Here is a 25,214-nt window from a genome sequence, read left to right as displayed (position 1 = left end):
CTTTACCCTCCCACAGCTATGGTGATGACATCCTTTGTGTCTGATCGAAGTACCTCCAGGGACCTCTATAATGCTGCCACCTAGTGAATAAATGATGCACGTTCATTTGATTTGAAAATGCTTCTATTTGGGAAGGATTGACATTATTTGGCAGATGTAACCATGTATGTTCATATTATTTGTAAGTCTGTGGATTCATATGTGTGTGTGTGTGTGTGTATAGGTGTGTATTCATTGTGTGTGTATAAGTGGTGTACCAAGACACATCACACTGGAGACATTGCACAGGTCAATGCGATATTTTATTCATGAACCTAGGGACCATATATATAATACTGTATAAATACTCTATAGAATCTACATCCTTCTGTTATTTCAATAATAATAACAAATAAAAATACAATAATATTAAAAAGCCACATGATTATATTTAACAGGCTGTACAAAAATAAATAATGTTCTGGATATTCTGTACAAAAAAAGGAACTCATTAGAAAAACATACCTTCTCAGAAGGCAGGAGAGACTTACTTATGAAGTAGTAGCAGGAGAGAAGTCTCACTATATCTCCACCCGCACACACCCAGCATACTTGTCCCTTATACACAAACCCTCTCACATTTCTTTGGTCAATTGACATATTCCCTAACATCGGGTGATTATACAGGGGCATGATGACACTAATTTAGCATGTGTGGCTCAAAAAAGGCAAGAATGTTTGAGTAGCAGCACAAGCCAATATAAGGATGCCGGGTGGTGTGACGTTAACCGATTTGATATGGGATCAGGGAGTTCCATTTAAGCTCAATGTTTGGCTGTGAGGCCATCCATTATTTCCAATCTCCTACATCTTAATCACAAAAAACAATTTCATACACCTACATCATCTCCATACTACCTCCTCTCAAAACGTCTGTCCAGTCCAGCTAGGACAAACAGCACACACACACACACACACACACACACACACACACACACACACACACACACACACACACACATAATACACTCAGACATAAACAACACACAAGCATGACGTTAGCATGTAAAGCAGCATGCTTTTAGACCAAAAAAAAGAAAGAAGTGTCAGTCTCTTCTTTCTCCCCCTCAGTTATTCCAACTGGGGAGGGAGGGTGGGGGTGTGGGTGGGTGGGTGGGAGGGGGGCACAGTGTGCCAGTGTTGTGCCCCCCCGGGTGCCAGGGTAGGCAGCTGCAACAAGTCTGTGGAGTTGTTGGTGTGAGGTGGAAGAACCAAGGCGGACCGAAATAGTTGGTCTGTCCTCTAGGTGGCGGAAGGGAGGGAAAGAGGGAAGGAGCATCTCTCGGCAGTCTCACTGTGGAGGCGTCAGACCCCCGGGGCGACCTGCTCCTCTCTGCGCAGGACGTAAACATTCTCCCGATAGGCCTGTCGGTCTGTTCCGACTGGCCGCTGCAGAACGGGTCGGCAGCGAAGGACGACGGGAGTCCTGCCTTCTTGGGAGCTGGGCTTCAGGTGACGGAGAGGAGGGACGAGGGGGTGTGAACACGAGTCCTAGCAGTTTCCTTCATGTTTCAGCAGGCTCCCTGGTTGCATAAGTCCAGCAGGGGCCGCGGCCTGTCTTTGGGGTCGCAGCTCTCGTGCGTCAGCGTGCGACCGTCCGGACCCACGCAGCGCAGCGGGCGCTTGCGGAAGCCGCGGCCGCAGCTCTTGGAGCAGGCCGACCACTCGCCCGGCAGCCAGTGAGGGCAGGGGTTGTGGCTGCAGGGGCGAGAGGGCAGGGGCCGGAGCTCCTCGGGACACTCCCCCGAGGAGTGGCCCTGGGGGTCCAGACAGAGCACCTCCCTCTGCTGGTTCCCGCCCCCGCAGCTCTGCGAGCAGGGCCCCCACTCCCTCAGGGTCCACTCCGCCCCCACCAGTTCGCGGATGGCGTTGATGGACTGGCGCCGGCCACCATTGGTGGGCGAGGCGGGGGCCGGCCGGGGGGCGAAGTAGCTGTATTTGAGGCGCGGCCGGGGGGAGTCGCCCACCGAGAGCACCTGGATGGTGATTGGCTCGGGCAGCGGCGAGAAGCTCCGCAGGCGCTCCAGCGTGGCGGCTGAGCCGCTGTAGCGCAGCAGCGCCCCCCGCAGGGCGATGTCCGTCTCCAGCGTGGTCAGCTTGTAGTCGCCGTTCAGCAGGTACGTGCCGTCTTGGCGACGCACGGCCAGGTAGCTGTTGTCGTGGCGACCGCCACCGGGGGCGCGCTGCTTCACGTCCAGGTGGGTGGCGCCGGCGGGTATGGTGACAACATCCTGGTAGCCGGGCCTGAGGAGACACAAACACAGGAGGGTCAAACTTCTGACAGGAAGTGCGTAGAGTAGGCGGAGCTTATAACTGTGTGTGAGTGGCGGTGAATGACATAGATGAAGTTCTCACCTGGAGCGCTCTAGAGAACCGGACACCTTCTTGCAGGTGGAGCCGTCCCCTCCACACACACCGCACTTGTCGAAGCGCCGGCTGGAGCCGATGACACGGTCGCAACCAGCCTTCACGCACTGGCCCTGCACACACACCGAGGTGGAGTCAGGACTGCAGGGTGTGCCATCGGCCACCTGGGGGCAGAAGAGAGACATGTTCAGAATGTTAACATCTAACCCAGTTTAAATAGGGAGCGTCTGTTACGTCTGCTAACCCTTCCAATCTGCAGTTTTTTTTTTTTGGGGGGGGGGGGGGGGGGGGATGTCGAGCGAATCTAATTCTGTCTAGGCTTTCAAGTGCCATTCCAATACAGGCGATCACAGTTCTGCTCAGTATTGAGACGGCATGGATGACATTCTCTATCCTGCTGTACTCGGAATCTGATCTGAGTCTCACCTTAGGTTTCAGGATGAAGAAGTAGCCTGTGCCCTTGGCCCGGCACACCAGCTTGCAGCGGTCTTTAGGAGAGACACCAGCATATTTGGGCACCCACTCGACCCCCTCCCCGGAACCGAACGACACCTGGGATGAGATGTCATTGTGGGCCAGACACTGCTCCTCACGGAACGACAGACCTGCACGGAGAACAAGACAAAGAGAGGTGTAAGTTCATCGGCTAGTGTGTTAGCATTTGCTAGGCTAGGAGGCAAAACTGCCTGGATAAAAACAATACTCAACAATTGTTCATATCATGAATGTATTATAGAAACTGGCTTTGTGTGTGCATTGCTGCTAATGTTTCTTAGTTGTTTGTTCTTACCGGTGCTGTCTGGGCAGATCTCTGTGTTGCAAGAGCGGTACTGGATCCTCTTGCCTTCGCAGTATTTGCCGCCATTTTTGGGCAGAGGGTTGTCACAGTTCCTGAAGGAGTACTGCACCCCCCCACCACAGGTCCTGGAGCAGTCTCCCCACGTCCCCCACACACCCCAACCTCCGTTCACCGGCGTCTGAAACCCAACAGAACAGAAAGGTCAGACACAAGCTAGCTAGGACCTAGCATCGTTCATTAGCTCCTACATAACAAACACTTCCCCAAACCAAGGGTGCAAGCGTTGCTGCGTGGTACCCACCTGATGGCGTGCCGCCTGGCTCTTGGTCAGACACTGGCCCGCTAGGCAGAAGCTCTCGTGGCCGCATGGCGTTCCGTCAGCCCAGGGGAAGTTCTTGGTCTGACACACCAGCAGCCCATTGGAGGTGGTGACCGTGCACCAGAGGGCCGAGCATGTGGTGCTCAGATCCGGGCAGTGCTGCGACTCCTCGCCAAAGGTGAGACGGCACTGGCGGTCGGCATCGTAGACCGTGCCCGGCAGCGCCTGGGGCAGCACCTGGGGCTTGTGGGGCTTGTCCAATAGGCACTGGCCGTGGCCATTGTCCAGGAAGGAGGTGACCATGAGGGCGGAGCATGGGGACCAGGGCTGCTGTTGGTCCAGGTTGGACAGGGTGGACGCCATCATGTGGGAGCCCCAGTGGTCGCCGTTGACGCTGGCGCACTGCTTGGCGTCGTCATGGGGCATGTTGAACACATGGCCTAGAGAGAGAGAGAGGGGGGGGGGATGGGAGGAGATAAGAAGGTTAGGTGGAGACTCAGACGAGAGGTGGAGAGAAGAGAAGGTGGTTTTAGAGTCCAGACGGCCGGGGGTAGGGTAGGTTTTCTTACCCAGCTCGTGGGCCACGGTGAACGCCGCCTGAAGGCCGTCGTCCTCGATGATGGAACAGCTCCTCTCCGGGTCGCACACCGTGCCGACGTCCGCCATGCCCAGCGTGTCACAGGAGTGGGCGCCACACAGGTCCTGCAAGAGGCGGCAAAACACGGTCACAAAACTGGCATCGTATACCCAACGGACAGACACCGACGGAGTCGATGGCGAGGTGAGACGAGGGGAAGGTGCCGGTTTGGAGTGTCGGACTCACCGTTCTGGTGAAGAGCACCGCCGTGTCGTAGTGCTCTGGGTGGCGGTCGCTGGGCGGGTTGTGCTGTCGCTGCCACTGGCAGAAATTCCTGAGGGTGAGGGCGGCGTTGGAGGACACCTGGGGGCCGTGCTCCTCCTCGTACACCACCAGCAGCTTGACCACGGCCAGGCTGATGGAGTTGTGGATGGTGGGGTGGCGGTAGAGACGCGAGGCCACCGCCATGATGGTCAGCAGGTAGGGCTTGAGGCCTGCGCCGTGGAACTCCGCCATGGACTGGTCGGCCACCAACATGATCTCCAGGAAGCGAGGTGTCGACACGAAACGCCTGGACCTATGGTGGGCTGGGGAGAAGAAGAGGGAGATAGGTCAGTATAATTGACATGGTGGAAATGTTGTTGAAGGTCCTTATATTTGGGAGACCGCTAAAATATAGTTTTTACTATCTCGATTTAGATGGACTATGCGATTTGGATTGTAACAGTCCATACCACTGAGGGACTTTATGAAAACGATTATTTTCGCTTTTTCTTATTGGGTTGATTTCATATTGTATGGTATTGAAGGCAAGGTATGGACTGTGTAGAATCCAACGGAGAGGAATGAAAGCTCTGTGGGAAGCTCGAGCTCTCCGGAAGTGCCTGGAGCTGCTCGAGCTGCAGTGACTCAGCGTCACACCACCCCGGCCCCACCTACTAAAGACATTCCTAAATTGACCTTTTCTAGAGGAAACTTATGCGAGAGTGGAAAAAAATCCTTCTTATGAAAATGTCTGCCGGCGGTGGTGGCCCGTGCAGGGTTCAGTAGGTACCAGGGGGAGAGTTTTACACGTCTCACTAGCCCCGGCCCCGACCAGTACCTCCCTCTTTCGGTCACTCCCCTACTTTCCTCAGCACCTCTCTCCCCCTTCTCCTCCCAGCCCGCTCTACTGTCAGTTCGGAGCCAATTCTACGTTAACCCTCGCAACGCACCAATGCGCTCGCACTTTACAACTAAACTGCTAAAGAACTTGAAACTCATCATGCCTCAAATATCTCCCCATGGCATTCTTCAAGACCCTCTGCATTTGATTCATTCGCTTATGACAATGCAAAACAGATATTGATAGTGTTTGGGATCAAATATAGCCTACACTTACTCTAAAAGACCAGCAAATCGACGTTTGAGATGAGTTTACATCAAAACTTTGAGCACGTAGGTAAAGTTTTGAGCAGTTTCCCCCCAGTTGAGACATACCTTTCTCTTCTGAGGTAGTGGAATCGGGGTTGACTTTCTTCTCGAGGTTCTCTGGCACCCTGTCTTCGTCCTCGTTGACCCCACACTTCGTGCTACCTTCCTCGGCTAAAGACGCCCTGCCCCTTCGGCGGATGGTGTGGAGGTCCTCTTCGGCGGAGAGCGCGTCGCTGAAGTTTTGGGGCTGGATGAAATATTCTTCCCCTTCAAGGTAGAATCCGCCCCTTAGTCCCTGGCACAGGTTAAGTGCAGCGGCAGAATGCGCATCTCCGTTGACTGTACCCGAATAGAAGCACCGAGACTCGGCGGCGCTGTCAGATTCCTGCTGGGTCTCCAGCTCAGGGTTACCCACTACATGGAACACAAACCCCGGGGCGAGGAAGGTCTGGTCCGGCTCAAGCTCCAAAACCATCTGTTTGCCAAATACGTCCAATCGGTAGAGCCGCATCTCGGACACTTTTTCTCGCTCTTCTAAAGAAAAAGTCCGCCACTGGTCGGTTTTGCCCTCTTGCCCGACTGGGTCGAGTCTAACCGGTATCACTGTGCTTTCTTCCCATGCGCTGTCCGCCGTGCTTACGCACAGAACGGCAATAAAACCAAACGAAACGCACAAAAAGGACATCATATTCCTGTCAGATCCTCAAAAGTTGAAAAGAATATTCAAGTGTCTGCGTGGACGCAAGTAAAATCCGTGCACACTCCCCTCTAAAATCCGTGCACGCAATTTATAGGTACCTCCTGGAAGAATAGACAAAAATTACGCGCAAAGTCTAAAAAGAAAGAAATCCAGTGCAATGCCCTTTTAAACGTGCCTGTATATTTTGCCGTGGTACAGTCTGTTGCAGTATTAGCCTACTTATTTTTTTTATCTTCAAGTAACACAATTTCAGCAGTGATTAAATTCCAAATCCCCCGAGCGTAAGTGAGTCTTTCTGGATCTCTGAAATACTCAATAGTTGTTAGTTTCTTAGGTGACTTCAGGGCAGGTTTTTTCTGCTGTCCCGTGAAGTATGCTCTGCTCTTGCCTTGCATTCAGACAGACCCCGGCTCTCTATATATGCTCCTCTTCGGGACCACCCCTTTCCTGAAGAACCTTTGATCTGTTAGAGGCGAAATCTCGTGCGCAACAAAACGCAGCAGTTGGAGACTTGCCATTATAATCAATCATTGGGAGTAGTAGGCTTCTGGCAGAGAAAACTTTTTCTCTTTTTGTAGGCGGGACTTAAATCTTCGTTCTCCTCCATCTCCCTCAAATCTCAATTTACAATAGTCTTATGTATTCTGTACGAACGTAACTACCTTATAAACTTAGGTTGTTCATTTGTAATGTAAGGATATCATGGGTTATGTGGTGACTGAGAGTGGAGACGGGGGATGGCAGGTCAGACATGGCAACCATGGGCTCCAGGGTCTAGAAAACTATCCGCATCTTGTCAATGCGCCGTGGCGGCTTTCCGTAGCTCTAAATGGGGAAACGGAGCGAATAGAGGCCGGTGGGTTCTTAAGGTGGAACTGCCACTGAACCAAACTCCCTCTCAATACAAACCACTGGGTCCGCAGCACCTCTTTCCCCTTTCTCTCCCCCTCCCCTCGTTGTCCATTTCCTAAACCGTGCATCACCTCTCTGTTCAGCTCCGTGACCCTGGATATTCCAAGGACAATCATTCCCGGATTACACGGCACTTAATGGTGACAGCCACGTCATTTGTGAAATATAAAAGTTTGAATATTGGTCCGTGACACCCCCATAAAAATGATTAAAACAACAGTCTTATGGTATGGTCTTGTGAATGTTTAAAACCCCCCCAGTAAGAATAGAAATAAGCGGTAGTAGCCTACATTTAGTTTGGGAACACCATGGCATTTCTCAGGGATTATGTGGAAAATCAATGGTTTAGAGATAAAGATCTAAAGACGCGGAACTTGAAGTACAAGGTGGTCTTTCTAGAAATCTACTCAGAACTCGTTGTACTAGACTTTATTTATAGTTTCACCATTAAAGCCCAACTTTAAACCAATGTCATGCCTTGAAAAACGTGTGACACAAACATCGGGGTTAATAAATCATGTTTTCTGCATACATTAATTTCATTTCAAAGTCATGAGTAGGCCTACGTCTGGGTGGACCACCTTAAAGTGCAACAGGTCGTAGAAACTTAAAAGTTTTGAGAACGTGTAGTCCAGCAGATGTCAGCCACGAGCCACGGAAAAGATTCGGTACAACTGTTGCGTTTGCTTTCTCAGTTTAGGTCGCCTTGGGATAGACCTGGCCAACAAAGCCAGTAGATGGCGATACAGCATCATATTTGAGCTATGTATTTGACCTGAGTTTCTTTACCGTATTTTGTGAGACAGTTGCTTTGAGAGCGGCCTCTGTTTACATTAGTAGCAGAGCTACACATCATGTGAATTAATGTTTGGTCCTACGCAGATTTGATAATTGGACGATTTAGAAATATCAGACATTTTAGACTGATAATTCAATGTGCTATATGCATTGTGGTCTTTGATTGGCGGGAGATACATCATAACAATTTAATGGATGATTATACAATTGGTAGTAGAACAATGTGTTTTTCTTGTTCCCTTACTCCTCTCCCTTCCTGATCATGGTCTTTATAATCATCATCATCACTATTTCTGTGACTGATGTATTTATTTTATTAAAAAGATCAGGTGGTGGCAAAATTCAAAACTGTTACTGAGTTGCTGTGATGAAGTGGATGACCTAATGATTGGATGAATACACTCCATCTTAGACCTACCGGTTGCTTCTCTGGCTCCACCTGCTAATGGGGGATTACACCTCCACCTGACCACAGATGTTTTTCCAGTGTGGGTATCGCCCCCCAGCATGGACTTAACCTGTTCAGTACTCTTCAGTCGTATTCTAGATGTGACTATGCTCTAGAAGGGGTATTCATCCATAGTTACATTTCCCAGATCAGGAACCTGCAACACTACTTTGTGTTCTGATATGCAAAAGTAGGCTTTCTTTAAATTCAAGATAAATGTGCTAGTCAAAGGCGAGCAAGAGCGTATTTAAACGAGTCAAATCATTGTAAACTTCAAGAAGAAAGGAATGACTTGGACAAAGATATTTTAAATATATAGATTTTATGTACATATATTCATGTGGATTACTAAAAAACACTATTTTCTTAAAAAGGAATGATTCTGCACAGTCATATTCCTAGTTAAATAGTAATTATGATACAAAATTACCATAATAATAAATAAACTCATCACAAGTTTTCTTTTCACATACCAGTTGTACAAACAATAAATTACAAGTTCAGTGCTGTGTTTCTGTCGTTCAGCTTAAGGGGCTTTTCCCAAGACAGGAGTCAGATAGTGATGTTTACAGACACATTTAGTATCATGTGGGCTTTTAGGACCGTGTATTGTGTGCGGGGCGTGAATGAGTGTGTGGTCTTTATTTCCATTTGATTGTGAATATATGTAGTATATCAGGTGTTCTATGCAATATCTATATTTAAAAAATGAATCAGTCCCAAGCTACTTGGACCTGTGTCTACATTGTGTATCTGATGTGTGTGTGTGTGTTTGTGAGGGTGAAATGTTACAAGGTATGACTGTTTATGTGGTCAGATGTCCTCTTGCTGTTTAACTATTGGTTTTCTCTCGGAATCTTTTGAAAAGGTAATACAGTAGAGAGAGAGAGAGCGAGAGAGAGAAAGAAAGAAAGAAAGAGAGAAAGAGAGTGAGAAAGAGAGTGAGAGCTGTATCTGGACAGGTATGTCTGGTCTAGTTTCCCTCTTGCTGGTTTTGCGAGTATCCAGGGCACACATTGTCACACTAGCGAGGATAAGCGTTGTTCCTAAACAGACAAACGGACACACAGACAATATAGAGGCTAAGAAACACAGTGACCATATGGTGACCACCCCCTAGTATCCACATACTGATACAACTGGAACTGAGGCCAGAGAACAATCAGGATACAGAAGACAAAAACACTAATGGTTCACACCGCATGTAAGGTATAGTCATCCACACACACACACACACACACACACACACACACACACACACACACACACACACACACACACACACACACACACACACACACACACACACACACACACACACACACACACACACACACGCACACACTGACAACCACACACATACTACTATCAAGTGTCAAGCTTAGCCCCAAACATGTAATCCCATGTCATTGTCCTGGTCAGGCTCAGGACAGTGAGCTCTGTGGTTTCTGTAGTCCATTGTCATCCATGCCTGGCGTTTGAGAGGAGCAGTCAGTCTCTAGGAGGCCTCTGTTGAGCCCCTGTGTCTCTCTCTGTCCCTGCTCTGACATCATAGCACCTTCCTTCTTCTATTGGTTGAGTGGCAGTACGGTCCAATCCCTGGTCTCCAGTCGTGGCTGTGCTCCCTGTCCACTTCCTGGTCTGTAGATGAATTGACAAATTGAATGCGGTGGAGATAGGAGAGGGCGGAGGGGCAGAGGGGGCTGGGTGAGGTTCAGAGAGCTGGATGAGAGGAATCCATGTTCAGGAGTCCACACACACAGGACCACACACAAGCCATGCTGTCACAATGAACCACAAAACATGGAACAGTAGACTACGAGACACACAATACATGAAGTGGAAACACACATACACACTCAAGGTTTACTGGACGTTGGGAGGGGGGGTGTTGTCTGTGGCTGGTGCCAGTCTCCGTGTGTGTGTGTGCCCCCTCACCCACACTTTCGTGGGTCCCCGTCACCTCAGCACTTTTTCACCAGGCAGTGTTTGAAGGCGGAGGGGCGGGCGCCTAGTGGGCAGCCCTTGGCCAGCTTGCCCTGTGGGTCCTTACACTGCACCGTGCGGCTCTGCCAGCCCGTGTCACAAGTCCTGGAGCAGCTCATCCAGGGGCCCGTCACCCACTGAGGCCCCAGGGACGGTGTGGAGGGGCCGGGGCCCGTGGGGCTCAGATCCAGCAGGGCGTTGGTGGTAGTGGTGGTGCTGCTCCTGGGGATGGTAGACACAGTGGTGCTGGTAACTTGGGCCGTGGAGCGGACGGGCGCGGGCGGGGGGACAGGGGGGGTCCGGCGGGGCATGAAGAAGCTGTAACGTACGTCCAAGGGCTTCTTGGCATCGGTGGCCAGGATCTGGACCACCAGGGCCTCGCGGAGGGCCCCGGGGCCCATGCTGTGGAGCCACTCGTCCCTCTGGCTCCAGCCGCTGTAGTTGAGGACAGAGCCGTTGAGGGGGATGATGGTCTCGGAGGTGGAGATCATGAACTTGCCGTTGAGGAGGTAGTCTGCCCCGGGCTTGCGCAGGGCCAGGTAGGCAGTGTAGCGCTGCTGGTCCTTGGCTTTGTGCTGGCGGACCTTGATGTGGGTAGAACCGACCGGGATTTTCACCACATCCGTGTAGCCCTTACTGCAGGGGAAGGAGATGGATGGACAGAAAGAGAAAAAGAGAGAGATCGTATCGTCAGCCCTCACGCACAACCACTTCAAATGAGAACTGTTTAGGCAACGTCCAACGGCTCCGTCACGTACGAATCACATACGGATTTCAAATCGAGCGAGGCGGAACGCGTTTGCGTGGACCCACCTTTTCTTGGTGAAGTTGCCCACCACCCGGACGCAGCCCAGGCTGTCCCCTCCGCAGATGCCGCACTTGTCGAACTGCAGCTTGGAGCCGATGATGCCGTCGCAGCCCGTGCGCACACACTTCCCCCTCACACACACCGAGCTGCTGGACGGACGGCACTCCGTCCCGTCTGTCACCTGGGGGGGGGGGGGGGGGGGGGGGGGCAAATGTTGTCACGGTTGTCGTTGTCATTCATGTCACATCATCATCACTGTCATCATTGCCATTATTATCATTGTTGTCATCATGGTTGCCCTCGCTATCATCGTCATCCTTGTTATCGTCATCATCAGTGTCCATCATTATCGCCCTTGTTGTCATTATCATCAGAATCCTATCCATCATTATCGCCCTTGTTGTCATTATCATCAGTATCGTATCCATCATTATCGCCCTTGTTGTCGTTATCATCAGTATCGTAATCATCATTATCGCCCTTGTTGTCATTAACATCAGTATCGGATCCATCATTATCGCCCTTGTTGTCATTATCATCGGTATCGGATCCATTATTATCGCCCTTGTTGTCATTATCATCAGTATCGTATCCATCATTATCGCCCTTGTTATCATTATCATCATCACAGTATCATATTCATCATCATCATTATCGTTATCATCATCATCATCATCATCATCGTCATTCTCACCCTCTGAGAGAAAACCACATAGTAGCCGGTGCCCTTGGCGCGGCAGGTCAGCTTGCACACGTCTTTGGGCAGCACCCCCGCGTACTTGGGGCTCCACTCCACGAAGGTCTTCACCCCCTTAGGGTCTGTCTGGGGGCCGTTCCGTACCTCACACTGCTCCTGACGGAAACTCTTAGCTGCAGGACAGTTCCACCACACAGGGGATACGAATGGACACAAATTATTCAGCACCTTCCTTGTTTGTTTTGGGATTAACAGTGTTGTTTTACGAATGTGTCGAATGTGTTTTTGCGTTTGTCTTTGTGTGTGTATTAGCGTGTGTGTTTGTCATAGTGTGTGTGTGAGCAGGTCTGGTCTGTCAGAAGCAGGACTCACCAGAGACAGGGCAGGGTGTGACACTGCAGGACCTGTAGATGGCCCTCTTGCCGGTGCAGTAGCGCCCGTTGTTCCTGGGCGGGGGGTTGTTACACAGACGCTGGGCAAACTGCACCCCCCCTCCACAGGACCGCGAGCACGCGCCCCACGACCCCCAGGAACTCCAGCTGCCGTGGTTCGACGCCTGAGGGGGGAGAGGAGGAAGGGAAGGGAGGGAAGATGAAAGAGGGAGAGAGGAAGATATGAGGGCGTGGGGAAAGATCAGAGGGGAAAGGTGGATGAAAAGATGGGGACGAGTGGGGAGAGGGGGAGAGGGGGAGAGAGAAAGGGGGGAAGATAAGAGAGGGCTATTACAGTTACTTATCGAGCATGTTAGAAGTCCGCTTGGCGGTCTGCCAAGCCACGTGAACGAAGGGAGAAATCAAACAGGGGGGAAATTGACGATGGCCTGGGGAGGGCGGCAGCAGCACTGTGACAACCATGAAAGTCATACGGGTCGTGTTCAGAGGCACATGAGCCTGCTCAGATAGAGAATCCCCTGCAGGCAGCTAGCTGCTAAAGCTAATTCACATGCTTGCTGCTGATGTTGGCTCACATTATAGCCCAGAGCACAGGGAGTCAGACCAGGATACACTGGCCAGGACAAACATCAGTACGCCTAAATTAGTTTTTAAAAGTTTTAGTCATCCTTTTAGTCATCCTTAGTGGCTATTTTTGTTTCTGTTGACAGAGATTCAATTGTTAATCATATAATCCCTCATTAAAGTGATAATAATCCAAATCTAAGACTTTCACACAAAGTTGGTGATAAAAACCCCAAATTAAGTGAAGACAGAGATAAATAGGATGCTGGACATTGGCTTGTCTGCCAAGAGAACACTGCTTTACTTTATTATGTCATGACACACACACACACCACACACACAGTGACACAATTCTTCTCTCTGTCTGACAAACACAGGTCGTTGACAACCTGCCAAACCCGTACACACACCACACACACGTAATTTCATCAACACATTAACTTTAAATTGAATTCAGCTCAGTTCAGTCAAGGCCAGCAAAACACAACATGAATCAAGAATGACAATAATAAACCGCACAATTCAGTCATGTTACTAAATAAATCCAGAGATTCATTCTCTCTCTCTCTCTCTCTCTCTCTCTCTCTCTCTCTCTCTCTCTCTCTCTCTCTCTCTCTCTCTCTCTCTCTCTCTCTCTCTCTCTCTCTCTCTCTCTCTCTCTCTCTCTCGCTCTATCGCTCTCTCGCTCTCTCTCTCTCTCTCTCTCTCTCTCTCTCTCTCTCTCTCTCTCTCTCTCTCTCTCTACATTGTAGGTTCCGGGGGTGTGGACAGAACACTAAAACCTACTCCATCGTTTCCAGACAGAAAACATTCTTCCCTGTTCACCCCTTCCTTTCCCCACCCTCGGTTTCACCATCTCCATCCACTTCTCCTCACATCCATCTCTTTCCCCCTCAGCCCTCTCTCTCCATCCCCCCCCCACCATCTTACCGAATAGTGTTTCTTGCGGGTCTTGTCCACACACTTGCCCTGGAGGCAGATGCGTCCCTTGCCACAAGGGGTGCCCTCCACGGCTGGCAGCTTCTTGGTCAGGCACACCATCTGGCCCTGGCGGATCACGGCGCACCACAGGCGGGCGCACACGTCCATGCCCGGGCACACGGTGTACTCCGGGCCGAAGGCCAGCCGACACTGACGCACGGCGTCGTAGCTCTGGCCCGGCAGCTCCTCCGGGCCCAGCAGAGGCTGGCGAGGAGAGTCCAGTAGACACTCGGCTGCGGAGGAGGGAACGGAGGGATAGAGGGATGGATGGAGAGAGAGGGTGGGTGAGTATGGGAGGGTCAGATGAAAGAGAGAGAGAGTGAAAGAAAAAGAGAGAGTGGAAGTATGTAAGGGTCAGAGGATTGAGAGAGAGAGCGACGGATAGAGAAAGAAAAGAGGAATGATGTAGAGATGAAGACAGAAGAGTGATGAAAAGACAGAAAGAGATAATCTGTTATTTTCACAGACCAGAGAATACTGTTTACCCTTATATACAGTGTTGGGTGCTGTCTGGTAAAGTAGTTTATCACGCTCTGTCAGTGTAGCAGAACTCTCAGTCTGTCACTTAGGTGACAGAGACACAACACTGACAGCTAGCATGGACTGCTGCCAGAGCTACAAAATCAAGCCAGTATTCTTCAGTGGATGAAGAAACAGTCGCTATGTAAACAGTCACAGATAACTTATACGAACCAGACATATTAGGTCTCATTTAACCTGACATCTACAGTAACTTGAACTTGAAAACACTCAAACAACAAATCACTCAACATCTCCCCCCCTCCCCCCTCCACCTTCCAAGCACTCCAAACAACCCCCTCCTCTTCCCTCCTCCTGCACCCCTCCTTCCATCCCTCTCCTCCCTGCGTACCGTTGCCGTCGTCGAAGAAGTCGGTGATGGTGGCAGAGGTGCAGCGGCTCCAGGGCTTGGACGCGTCGATGGACGTCAAGATGGACGACATGAGGCGCTTGTCTCCGCTGGCGCCGAAGCGCTCCTCACAGAACTTGGAGTCGTCATGGGAGAGGCCCAGCAAGTGACCTGGGGGGGGGGGGGGACAGGCTATGAAGGTTTGTGTTTGAGTGTGTGTGTGTGTGTTTGAGAGGGAGACTGAGAAATGATGTGTGTAAAGTTCAAATGTACGTATGTACAGTACGTACGCTTGTCTGTATGTGTGTAGGGAGAAAGCAAGAGCGTTTGTGTGTGTGAGCGAGGTGGAGGATGTGTGCCCACCAATCTCGTGTGCAACGGTGAAGGCAGCGTGGAGGCCGTCATCCTCTATGACAGCACAGCTCCTCTCTGGCGAGCAGATGGTGCCAACATCGGCCATGCCCAGTGTGTCACACGAGTGGTGCCCACATAGGTCCTGCGGAGGTGTATTCAAACATGAGTTACTTGGCAGGGCACACACACACACACACACACACACACACACACACAAACAAAGCAAGCATTCTTTGGCATTCTTAAATGTCTTCTCCTCTCATTTCCTCGAATATTCTTTCTCTCTCTCTGTCTCTCTCTCTATGTCTCTCTCCCCCTCCCCCTTTTTGTCAGGGTTACAGAGGATTGTGTGTATTGATCCATGTGCCAACTCCCACACAGATCCATACACATGGGCCCCTGGGGGTCCCCAACTGGCCGGCTCCACACAGGAATCAATCAGTCAATCACCGGCTGTGTCTCTGCGGGATCGCACGCACACACAAGTGCCCGCTTAGTCTCATACACACGCACATGTGCACACTTGGTCTCCACTACACACACCCTGGGGACAGGATGAATCCTCATGTTAAGTGGTGTTGACAGGACCGCTGGGGTGTGTGTGTGAGTCTCTCTGGGATGTGTGTGAGTCTCTCTGGGCTGTTTGAGTCTCTCTGGGCTGTGTGAGTCTCTCTGGGCTGTTTGAGTCTCTCTGGGCTGTGTGTCTCTCTGGGCTGTTTGAGTCTCTCTGGGCTGTGTGAGTCTCTCTGGGCTGTTTGAGTCTCTCTGGGCTGTGTGAGTCTCTCTGGGCTGTTTGAGTCTCTCTGGGGTGTGTGAGAGTCTCTCCGGACTGTGTGAGTCTCTCTGGGCTGTGTGAGTCTCTCTGGGCTGTTTGAGTCTCTCTGGGCTGTGTGAGTCTCTCTGGGCTGTTTGAGTCTCTCTGGGCTGTGTGAGTCTCTCTGGGCTGTTTGAGTCTCTCTGGGGTGTGTGAGAGTCTCTCCGGACTGTGTGAGTCTCTCTGGGTTGTGTGTGAGTCTCTCTGGACTGTGTGTTTTCACTCATCCCAGTCGGAACACTTTAGGAACAAACCCGTCTCTGTTCTGGGCCTCAAACCCATGACCCAATAGGAGGGAAACCTCTTACACACAAGACAGCAGAGGAGAGGAAGCCCAGTGCAGGCCAGTTAGTGTGGGGCTGACACCATCAAGACAAAGAGAAAGGCAAATACCGAACTGTCAAATGATTTTTGGCTGGGTGCATTGTGGAGCCCCTGCTAGTTTCTGCTTGTGCCAATGATGGAGTGAAAAGGCTTCAGGCATTCGGAAACCCTGAACCAAACAACACACGCCTGGTTGGGTGTTCTACTCTGTAGGTTTTCATTATTTGGCTCTTTCCCCTTTGTCTATCTCTATTCCTGCACCTCTCACTCTTTCAGAGAGGTTGGTCAACGTCTGGTCTGACTCTCTCTCTCTCTCTCTCTCTCTCTCTCTCTCTCTCTCTCTCTCTCTCTCTCTCTCTCTCTCTTTCTCAGCTGGACAGACTTGTTTTCATTTTGAGACCTTTCACAGATGTATGAAAGGGGGAGCCAGAGAGGGAGGGAGGGAGGGATGGAGGGAAGGAGGGAAGGAAGGAGGGAGGGAGAAGAAGGGGTGGCAGGAGGGAGGGAGAAGGAAAGAGAAATAAGTTATGGAATCAGACACCGGGGGAGAGATGGAGGAAATGAAAGGAGTGGAGGAAAGAATGGAGGGAACAGGGAGAGGGAAATATTTCGGAGAAACAACATGAGAACAGGTGGCGAAGTATGTAGGTCAGGGGACGACCAGAGGTGCAGACTGTGTGTGTGTGTGTCTTAGTTTGGGTCAAACATGGGAACACACCTTCAATGAGTAAGAAAAACACGCCGCCACTCTGAGTAAAGACTTGTGTCAATCACACACTCATACATGTATATACACACACCACACACACAAACACACACACACACACACACATTCTCCACATCCCCCTTTGGGAGGGAACCTCTGTGGTTTGACCTGAACTCTCTCATATAATAATGGAAAACAGCGAGACAGACTCCACACAACAAGCTGTCAATCAAAAGACAGTGTAACCAGATATTAGCCAATGGCGAGCCTGTGTGACATGATTGACAGGTCCACACAGCTAAGAGTGACTCGTGGTCAGGTTGATTCAGTACCTCTACAATGTATAAACCTCCTGACATCCATGGCAATGACAGACTCAGCCTACACTCAAATCTGCAGACACCCAAACATTCACACGTGAATACTGTCACACCATGCACAGTCACTCTTGTCTTGTGATCAAGTGAACTTTTGGCGATGGCCTATCACATGCTGTTGCCGAGCAGCAGTGGTAGGTTAGGGGCTGTTTCCAGCATGTCCCTTGGGCCTCATTGGCTAAAAGTCACATCCGAGAGATTTCTGCAGGCTGTCAATGTAGTGGGATGAAATATAGAATGTGTGAAACGCAGAGGTCTGTCATAACAAACAGAGACAGCCGGAAGAGAGGGGTAGGGTATCGCACACACAACCACGCACACACATTTACCACACACCGCAGACAAACAAGAAGACCTAAAACACACATCTCTCTCACACGTACACTCTCCTAAGAAACATGAGAGCGAGGCAAAAGAGAGGAGCCCAGAAACAAGCACAGTGCAGCACATCGGACACACTCCCGTCTCCCCAAAACACACACGCGCTCACGTGTTGGCCCCTCCTCCTGTACCTACAACACCCCTGACAGTGTCAACGAAGGCCACGAGATCTACAGACAAAGCGCTTGTTGTAGAGGACAGTGTTCCTTTCGGTCCGAATCCTTCAATACAGGAAGAGCCTTGTTAGGTACGTTTCATGCCTTTGACCTTGCTTAGTGGAGTTAATGGACTTGTTCCAAAGACTCTAACCGAGGGTATGGAGTTCTTGACCACAAAGCCAGCTCATAAGAGACAGGCACTCTCCACAAAATTGCAATTTTGTCTCGGATTTAGAGTAGTTACGGCGAGGGGGAATCTTTCAGAGAATCGGTTAACTGCGTATTACATTTAAGAAGCTTTCTCAGTTTGGCTTTATGAAGGAAAACAAAACTGCCGGTTCTTGATATCCTAATTAAAACTGGGATCATTTGGTTGCTTTCCCTCCTGTGTTCTGTCTGTGTGTACTATCACCCCCCCTCTCCTCTCCCCTCCCCTCTCTCTCTCTCTCTCTCTCTCTCGCTCTCCTCTCTCTCTGACAGAGGAGAACTCCTCTCTCTCTCTCTCTCTCTCTCTCTCTCTCTCTATCTGACAGAGGAGAACTCCTCTCTCTCTCTCTCTCTCTATCTGACAGAGGAGAACTCCTCTCTCTCTCTCTCTATCTGACAGAGGAGAACTCCTCTCTCTCTCTACAGTAAGGCTTTGTCCGCAACACAGAGAGCAGCCATGCGTCCGGACACTCCTGTGACGTAACATCTAATGATCACACACACACACACTCCCACGCACACACCAACATACGACCACGGGCTCAATGTAGCCGTTGTTCTGCCGTGGTGTGGTATGCACAGAGCCTGGTGACAACGGCATACGGGTCATCTCATCCGGGCCCGGGGGTGTCGGAGCTGCCCGCTTAATTGGACCCGACCACAAAGAACCGAGTTCCCCTGAAACTCTGTTGCCCTCTCCCCTCTCAAACAAAGGCCGGTCTGACTCTCTGGGAGAAAGTTGCCCACAATGGTCCGCCGTGGTTCATGTTGAGGGACTGGATGAGCAATCACCCAGCGCTTGTTTTTTCTGGATGGTACAGAGCAGAACGCTATGGGAGGGGACCTGTCTCATGTCAATGATGGACGAGATGGGGAGCTGAAAGGAGGGCTTGCTCCGCACTCCGCGTTCCACCCCGGGGGTGAGGACGGGGCGGGGTGGTTAGTCACCGACCTCTCGCCTACCTGGCTGGATACGCTCCATAACACGCTCCGCGGGTGTGGTGGACACTGCGCCAGGCCCTCGGTGGTGCCAGTTTGCTGTGCATGTGCCGGCCGCTGCCAAACTGTGCCCAACCTAACCCCCTGCAGGTGGAAAGGAAGGGTCGAGGCTGCCAAGAAGGGCCTCGGCCACGGTGAGTTACCGAGACGTTGGCACGGTTACCGAGACGTTGGCACGGAGGAGCTGTGCCAGTCGGGAGTCCTCTGCCCGCCTCAGGTATGCATGAGCAGCGTTGGACGCCGAGATGTCAGCAATGCAAGAAGTATGTCACCCCCACCCACCTACAAACAAGGAATGCCCCCCCCCCCCCCCTCCACACACATACACCAACCTCCGCTAATAACCCTGGTAGGATGTTGGCCTAATTTCCTTTAGGACAAGACCTTGCATGACTTTCACCCACCGCAACCCAAGGCAAGACATCTGACATCCAAGACATCCAAGGCTAACCGCCAAAAAACCACACCAGAGGGAGTGGAGAATGCGCGAGGCTTTGTTGCTGCAGTTGCGGCTTTCTGTACGAGGGAAGAGACAAGGCAGACTGGATGAGTGTGGTCTAGGTAAACCGAGAGCTTTTCACAGGGTGGACATATTTGTTTTTATGACAGCTCCATCCCAGCTGACATAGGCTGGAAAAGTCATTCGGCAAAAATGTGGAAGAGAGAGGGATAGGGGCGGGGAGGGAAAAGTTCTGGCTCCCTGTATGGCTTCTGGTTGAGAAAATATTCTAAACCAGCAGCTGATTCGACTACATCCTGCAACCCTGAGAAGAATGTGCGTGCACGGCGCCGGCGCGAGAGAGATCACATTGACTCCAGACTTGGTTGTCAAGGGACTGGGAGGGGGGGAGCGAGATAGAGGAGGCTGCCCAGAAAAACACAAGCTCAGGAAATACTGTTTTAAGCGTGTTAGGGACACGCGCAAGTACCCACACAAACACAGATGGATTTTTAGGGCAGAGAGAAAGATCGAGAGAACGAGAGACAAAAAAGCACAAGGCAGCCTCACGGTCTCGAAATTTAAATTGCGCACCTGCACTGGAAAACATCTAATAACCAGGCTCGAGCCTGCTCTTAAGAACTAAAAATGAACACTGATGTCATACTTGGCATAACACCACAGCGTTATGCACTCTTGTCCGGTGCGTGGGAGAAACGGACCCGGTTCCCCCGTGGGTGAGTCTACCAGGTGAGAGATTGATAGGAGCAGCGCTCCGGTCATGGCGTTGTTTGTTTACCTGCCTGGTGAAGAGGATGGCGGCATCGTGGTGCTGCTGGTGGTCGTCATCGAGCGGGTTTTGCTGATTCTGCCACTTGCAGAAGCTCTTGAGCGTGGCGGCCGCGTTCTTGGACACCTCCAGACCCTTCTCTTTCTCCGTTACCGTGGCCACCTTCACCACGGTGAGCCGGATAGGGTTTTCGATGCTGGCGTGACCGTACAGCTTGGAGGCGATGGAGGCCAATGTTAAAAGATAGTGATGCAGGTCCTTGCCATATTTCTTGGCCATGGATTCGTCCGCGACTAGGAGGAGTTCCACATGTCTGGCGCGGGACACTGACCTCTTGCGCCGGTTACCTAAGTTTGGTGAAGCCGGTTTGGCAAACCGCGTCCACCATTTCCGTCCATGGGCTAAGTTGTGGGCTTCACCCTCAATGGCGAGGCCGCTGCGGTCCCGTTTTCCATTCCCCCGGCCCTTACGTCGCCGTTTCCCAGAAGCATCCCTGTGTTCGCGCCCTTCCCGCGTCCCGCAGCTTTCGCGCACTGGCATGGCTTCAAAGCTGAAGCTCTCCTTCGTGAATAAGTGGAGCGCGCTGTCTGCGTCCTTGTCCTCCATCACACGCACGTCATTTTCTTGTCCTTTCGCTCTGATGAGTGGTGTGATGGTGTAACGCGCATGTTTTACTGCAAAAAAGCCCTCCAGACCCCCACCACAGAGGCTAAAAACGGCCAGGGATTCGGGGTTGGAGTCCACAGTCCCACGGTAAACACATTCCCGATGTAGAGGCACAGAAGCCTCACCGTCCCCCATCAGTGCTATCACATATTTAGGATTAAAGTGATGCGATAAGACTGACTCGTCTCTCTCCATGTCCAATTGAAATCTTCTTTCGTCCATGTACACAAGGTAACCAACTTTCCCACCCCCGTGGTAAATCCGGTCAATTGTTCGCACGACACCCTCTTTCCGTCGGGCAGGTGTGAGAAGCGAGTCGTTTGCAGGTGGACCGTGGGGTCCAAAAGAAAAGAGACCCGCGGCAAGTACAGCATTGGCTACGTTCAACTCCAAAACGCACAGCAAAAGAATCCGAAACCCCATCATGACCACAGTGAAAGCACAAAAGAAGCGGGTCATCTTTAACCCAACACGAGTCGTGCACTGTCAAGCATTTATATTCCGACTAAAACTACCATGGGAAGGTAGAGCGAGTTATGAAAACTTTGAGAACAGGTCCTGTTTGACAGCGCATCGTCTCGGCGTCCACACCCAAGTATTAAAACCCACCGGAAAATGCAAGAACCGGAGAAGATAAAGAGCGAAAATTGCAGACAAGAGAACACTATAGGCTAGAGCACTGAGCTGAACTTGGAGAACAAAACACAAAGTTTCCTCTTAATAGCACCAGAGAGAAAAAGTCCGGCCCCTTTGCGCTCAGTCGCCACTCCACCCCCTGCTCTCTCTCTCTCTCTCTCTCTCTCTCTCTCTCTCTCTCTCTCTCTCTCTCTCTCTCTCTCTCTCTCTCTCTCTAACTCTCTCTCTCTCTTTCTCTTACACTGCGGTCTCGTGTCTGCCGAAATCAAAGCCAATAAGTCAAGTGAAGAGATTAGGTTTCCTAATCTCTTCGCCCACTCAACTGAAGTCCATGGTCCTATCCCGGCGCCGAGACGCAAAGAGGAGAGGTAACTTGAGAGGAGACCAGAATTCATCAACTACTTCATCCTACAAAGCTTCTTGGAACCGTCTGTGTTTTGACAGCAAGTGAAGAGGATGCTGTGGCAGCGCGTGCATGCAGCCCGTGAGTGTGTGCGCGCGCCAGAGAGAGGAGGCGCATTTTTATTCAGTATGACATAAAAATACGCTCCTGTTTTGGTGAGACAGAGACGGAAAAAAAGCGTACGGCTCTATTGATACCCAGCGCCATGCAATAGCCCCCGCGGCTACTCAGTTCACAGAAAACCGACCATTGAGTGCCAGAGCTTGGCATTCACTCGGCACTGTGGGACTATTGCAGGTCATGTCATTCAACCGTGACATAATGATCCCAGCCACCACAACATCAACAACAACAAGCACTCACACAGGCACTGCTCTATGGCTCGAGTAAGAATCATCCCAACATTTAAATAACGGTTCTATTAAACACGTGTCGCTTATTTTAAGTTGGATAGGAGTTGGATTCAATTATTTAAGACCGAACTATAAAGTGCCCAGAGAGTGTCTGTATGCAGAGTTTTACAATTGTGGAGAAATTGATAATTTATAGCATTTCCAGAATAGAGCTCACAGTTTCTTGACTGTAGGCTATGTGAGTGCCAGTGACGGGGAAAGAGAAATGCTATGTCACATAACCAGGCATGAAACAGGAGCGCACCGCTGGAGGTGCGGGGACAGGTTCAGGGCTGCATCTATGGAAGATGAAGGAGGGGAACAAGACTCTAGGGCTGCTGTCACTTTCCCCCAATTTTATTGGGTTTTCATGGAAGCGTGCGAGTGCCAGGAAAAGTTATTCTCGTGTTTTCAAGGGAGGAAGCAGACATGCCAGGCTGACCAACCCTCCCCCCCCCCCCCCCCCCTCTCCCAGCTTCCCCCACCTCCCTCGTCTGTCGTGCCATCTGGGTATTTCATAGCGCATCGATTCCTTCGTGTCCTCGCACTGGGTTTGTTTGCTGATGCTGACTCACTGATGTAAACACCCTCCTGGGGCCCATCAACTGCCAAGAGTCAGCGACAGGCACATAGACGAGCGAGAAACCTCCTCCCCAACTCAGACTCAACGACACACGTAGCATTTGGAGGCAGAGTGGGAGTGCATCCACCTCCACGACGGTGCCGTGCTGGGGACTAATCCAGCTCTACGTGACAGTTTATGTGGCGCACTACGCTGGGAGAGGGAGAGCGGGCAGAACACCATGTGCTGACAATCATAAGCCTCTTCTCCAACCTCGCTCCCGAAATGGTTTGAGCCACACACCCGATGCCGACTCCTCCCCCCTTCACACCGAGAATGGAGCGGCCCATTCCGAGAGTGGCTGTTTCGCAGGGCGGGGAAGCACGCGCTCACTTGTCACCTCGTTGGAAAACAAAGCGTGCAGCCTGAAGGGGCAGGTCAATGGCACACACACACTTGTTGAGGTAAACCCCTGGGGAGTATATCCGGTAACCAGGCCAAGTGATGTCCAAAACAACCAGGGTTATGCAACAGAGGTAAGGAGCTCTACCCTGACCCCCCCCCCCCCGCACTTCTTTCTCTCACCAAACCGTCAGCCCTTAACTCAGCGAGACACTTCCACTCCACAGCAGCCTGCTCAGTCCACATACAGTATGTTCCGGCAATACACTTCGCTCTGTGTGCGAGCAGTGTGTGAAATTTACAGCATCTCTGTGTGTGTGGACGCACAGTAAGTGTGTTTATACAGCATGTGTGTGTGTGTTTTGGAGGAGGTGGGTGGGGGGGGGGTGGCGCGGGGGTACTATAGCTGACCCTGATCTGCAGGGTGTGTGTTCAGGACAGTGTGATGTGAGAGGCTCCAGGATGGAGGCTGTGGAGAGACACTGGTGTTGGGTTCAGTCTGAGGGGAAGAACCGGTGATGAGTGGAACGACCATGGTGGGAGCAGTTAGGTGACACTGACCGTGTGTGTGTGTGTGTGTGAGTACAGAAGGATAATGGTAAAGAGGTTATGTGCTTGTGTCTTGTTCAAAAAAAGAAATACATTAATGCACTTGGATAGAAAGACAGAGCCCTCAGAAAAGACACTAGGTCATTTAAAAAAACTGAAATGCCCCCTCACTGTATACTAGAAGTTAGATCATCGGTATTTACAGAAGCGCAGATTGAAGATGTGTGATAAAGTGCTATGAGATGTAGGTGGGATTTAGAAAACATTCACAAACATGCACGCATGAATACGAGCATACACACACACAAGCTCTGGCACATATCCCCCAATGTTTCCCTCCCTCCCGCTCTCTCTCTCTCTCACACATACACACACACACACACACACACAACCATTGGATCATCTATAATCCTGATCATCTGAAACAGAGAAGTATGCCAGCGAACCATATGGGTATAAACCACCACCCCCTCAACGAACACACACACACACACACACACACACACACACACACACACACACACACACACACACACACACACACACACACACACACACACACACACACACACACACACACACACACACACACACACACACACACACACACACACACACACACACACACACACACACACACACACACACACACACACACACACACACACACACACACACACACACACACACACACACACACACACAGCTATGCACAATTGCACAGGGGAAGATCCCACGTGCCGTCCCATAGTAAGCACGACGGGCCTGCGAAGCCACGTGCTGCTAAGCCCAACCCAGATCCACGCTCGCTGGCCTCGGGAATCCAATACAGCCAATTGACACAGGAGCCTTTTACATAACCAGTTGGCTAAGTGGTGGTGTCAGTATTCCCCCCAGCACTCTCTTCATCTCCGTGACTCACTCTTGTGCTCGCACGCTGTCCCGTTCTCTCCCTCTCTCCTCGCTGTCGCTCTCCCCCTCATGCATAATGAACCACTAATACCCGCGGGGGTGAAAAACAATCTTTGGATGATACCAGGGAAATAATATGGATGACAATAACATTTGTTTCTGGGATGGATGGCGGGTTTGGGAACATCCCTTCCCGTCTGTCTGCCTCGTGTTTTGCTTTGTTGCCAGGGCACCTTTGTCACCGGTTGCTGTGGTACCCAGAGGCAGGCAAGCCCAGGCCAGAGTCTGTTCCCCTGGGCCAAAGGTTACCTACCGACGCCACCGCAACATGGCTGTCTGTGGGGGAACACGCACATACACACCCAAAGTACACACACACACACACACATACAGTGCGTGTGTTATACATACACACGCATTCACACACACTATGTGAAATGCGGAAATGCTCAAACTCAAACGTGTAGAATTGGAT

General features: G+C 51.1%; 2 protein-coding genes across 2 annotated transcripts; both read right to left on the bottom strand.

Moving 5' to 3' along the window:
- Positions 1 to 970: 970 nt before the first annotated feature.
- Positions 971 to 6,590, bottom strand: adamts1 (ADAM metallopeptidase with thrombospondin type 1 motif, 1). Its single transcript, XM_067260333.1, has 8 exons — positions 5,581 to 6,590; positions 4,348 to 4,688; positions 4,094 to 4,226; positions 3,507 to 3,964; positions 3,197 to 3,383; positions 2,833 to 3,011; positions 2,395 to 2,570; positions 971 to 2,283 (listed from the first exon to the last, which is right to left on the bottom strand). The coding sequence occupies exons 1-8, from the start codon at positions 6,200 to 6,202 to the stop codon at positions 1,551 to 1,553; spliced, it is 2,829 nt and encodes a 942-aa protein (XP_067116434.1). The 5' UTR covers positions 6,203 to 6,590; the 3' UTR covers positions 971 to 1,550.
- A 3,329-nt stretch (positions 6,591 to 9,919) lies between these two features.
- Positions 9,920 to 21,309, bottom strand: LOC136965892 (A disintegrin and metalloproteinase with thrombospondin motifs 5). Its single transcript, XM_067260190.1, has 8 exons — positions 20,227 to 21,309; positions 15,032 to 15,164; positions 14,672 to 14,839; positions 13,750 to 14,033; positions 12,236 to 12,419; positions 11,861 to 12,036; positions 11,172 to 11,347; positions 9,920 to 10,994 (listed from the first exon to the last, which is right to left on the bottom strand). The coding sequence occupies exons 1-8, from the start codon at positions 21,307 to 21,309 to the stop codon at positions 10,337 to 10,339; spliced, it is 2,862 nt and encodes a 953-aa protein (XP_067116291.1). The 3' UTR covers positions 9,920 to 10,336.
- Positions 21,310 to 25,214: the final 3,905 nt, after the last annotated feature.

Source organism: Osmerus mordax, chromosome 22, assembly GCF_038355195.1.
Source record: "Osmerus mordax isolate fOsmMor3 chromosome 22, fOsmMor3.pri, whole genome shotgun sequence".
Taxonomy (NCBI): domain Eukaryota; kingdom Metazoa; phylum Chordata; class Actinopteri; order Osmeriformes; family Osmeridae; genus Osmerus; species Osmerus mordax.
Note: the sequence above shows the minus strand (reverse complement) of the source record. Positions and strands in the feature narration are given on the sequence as shown.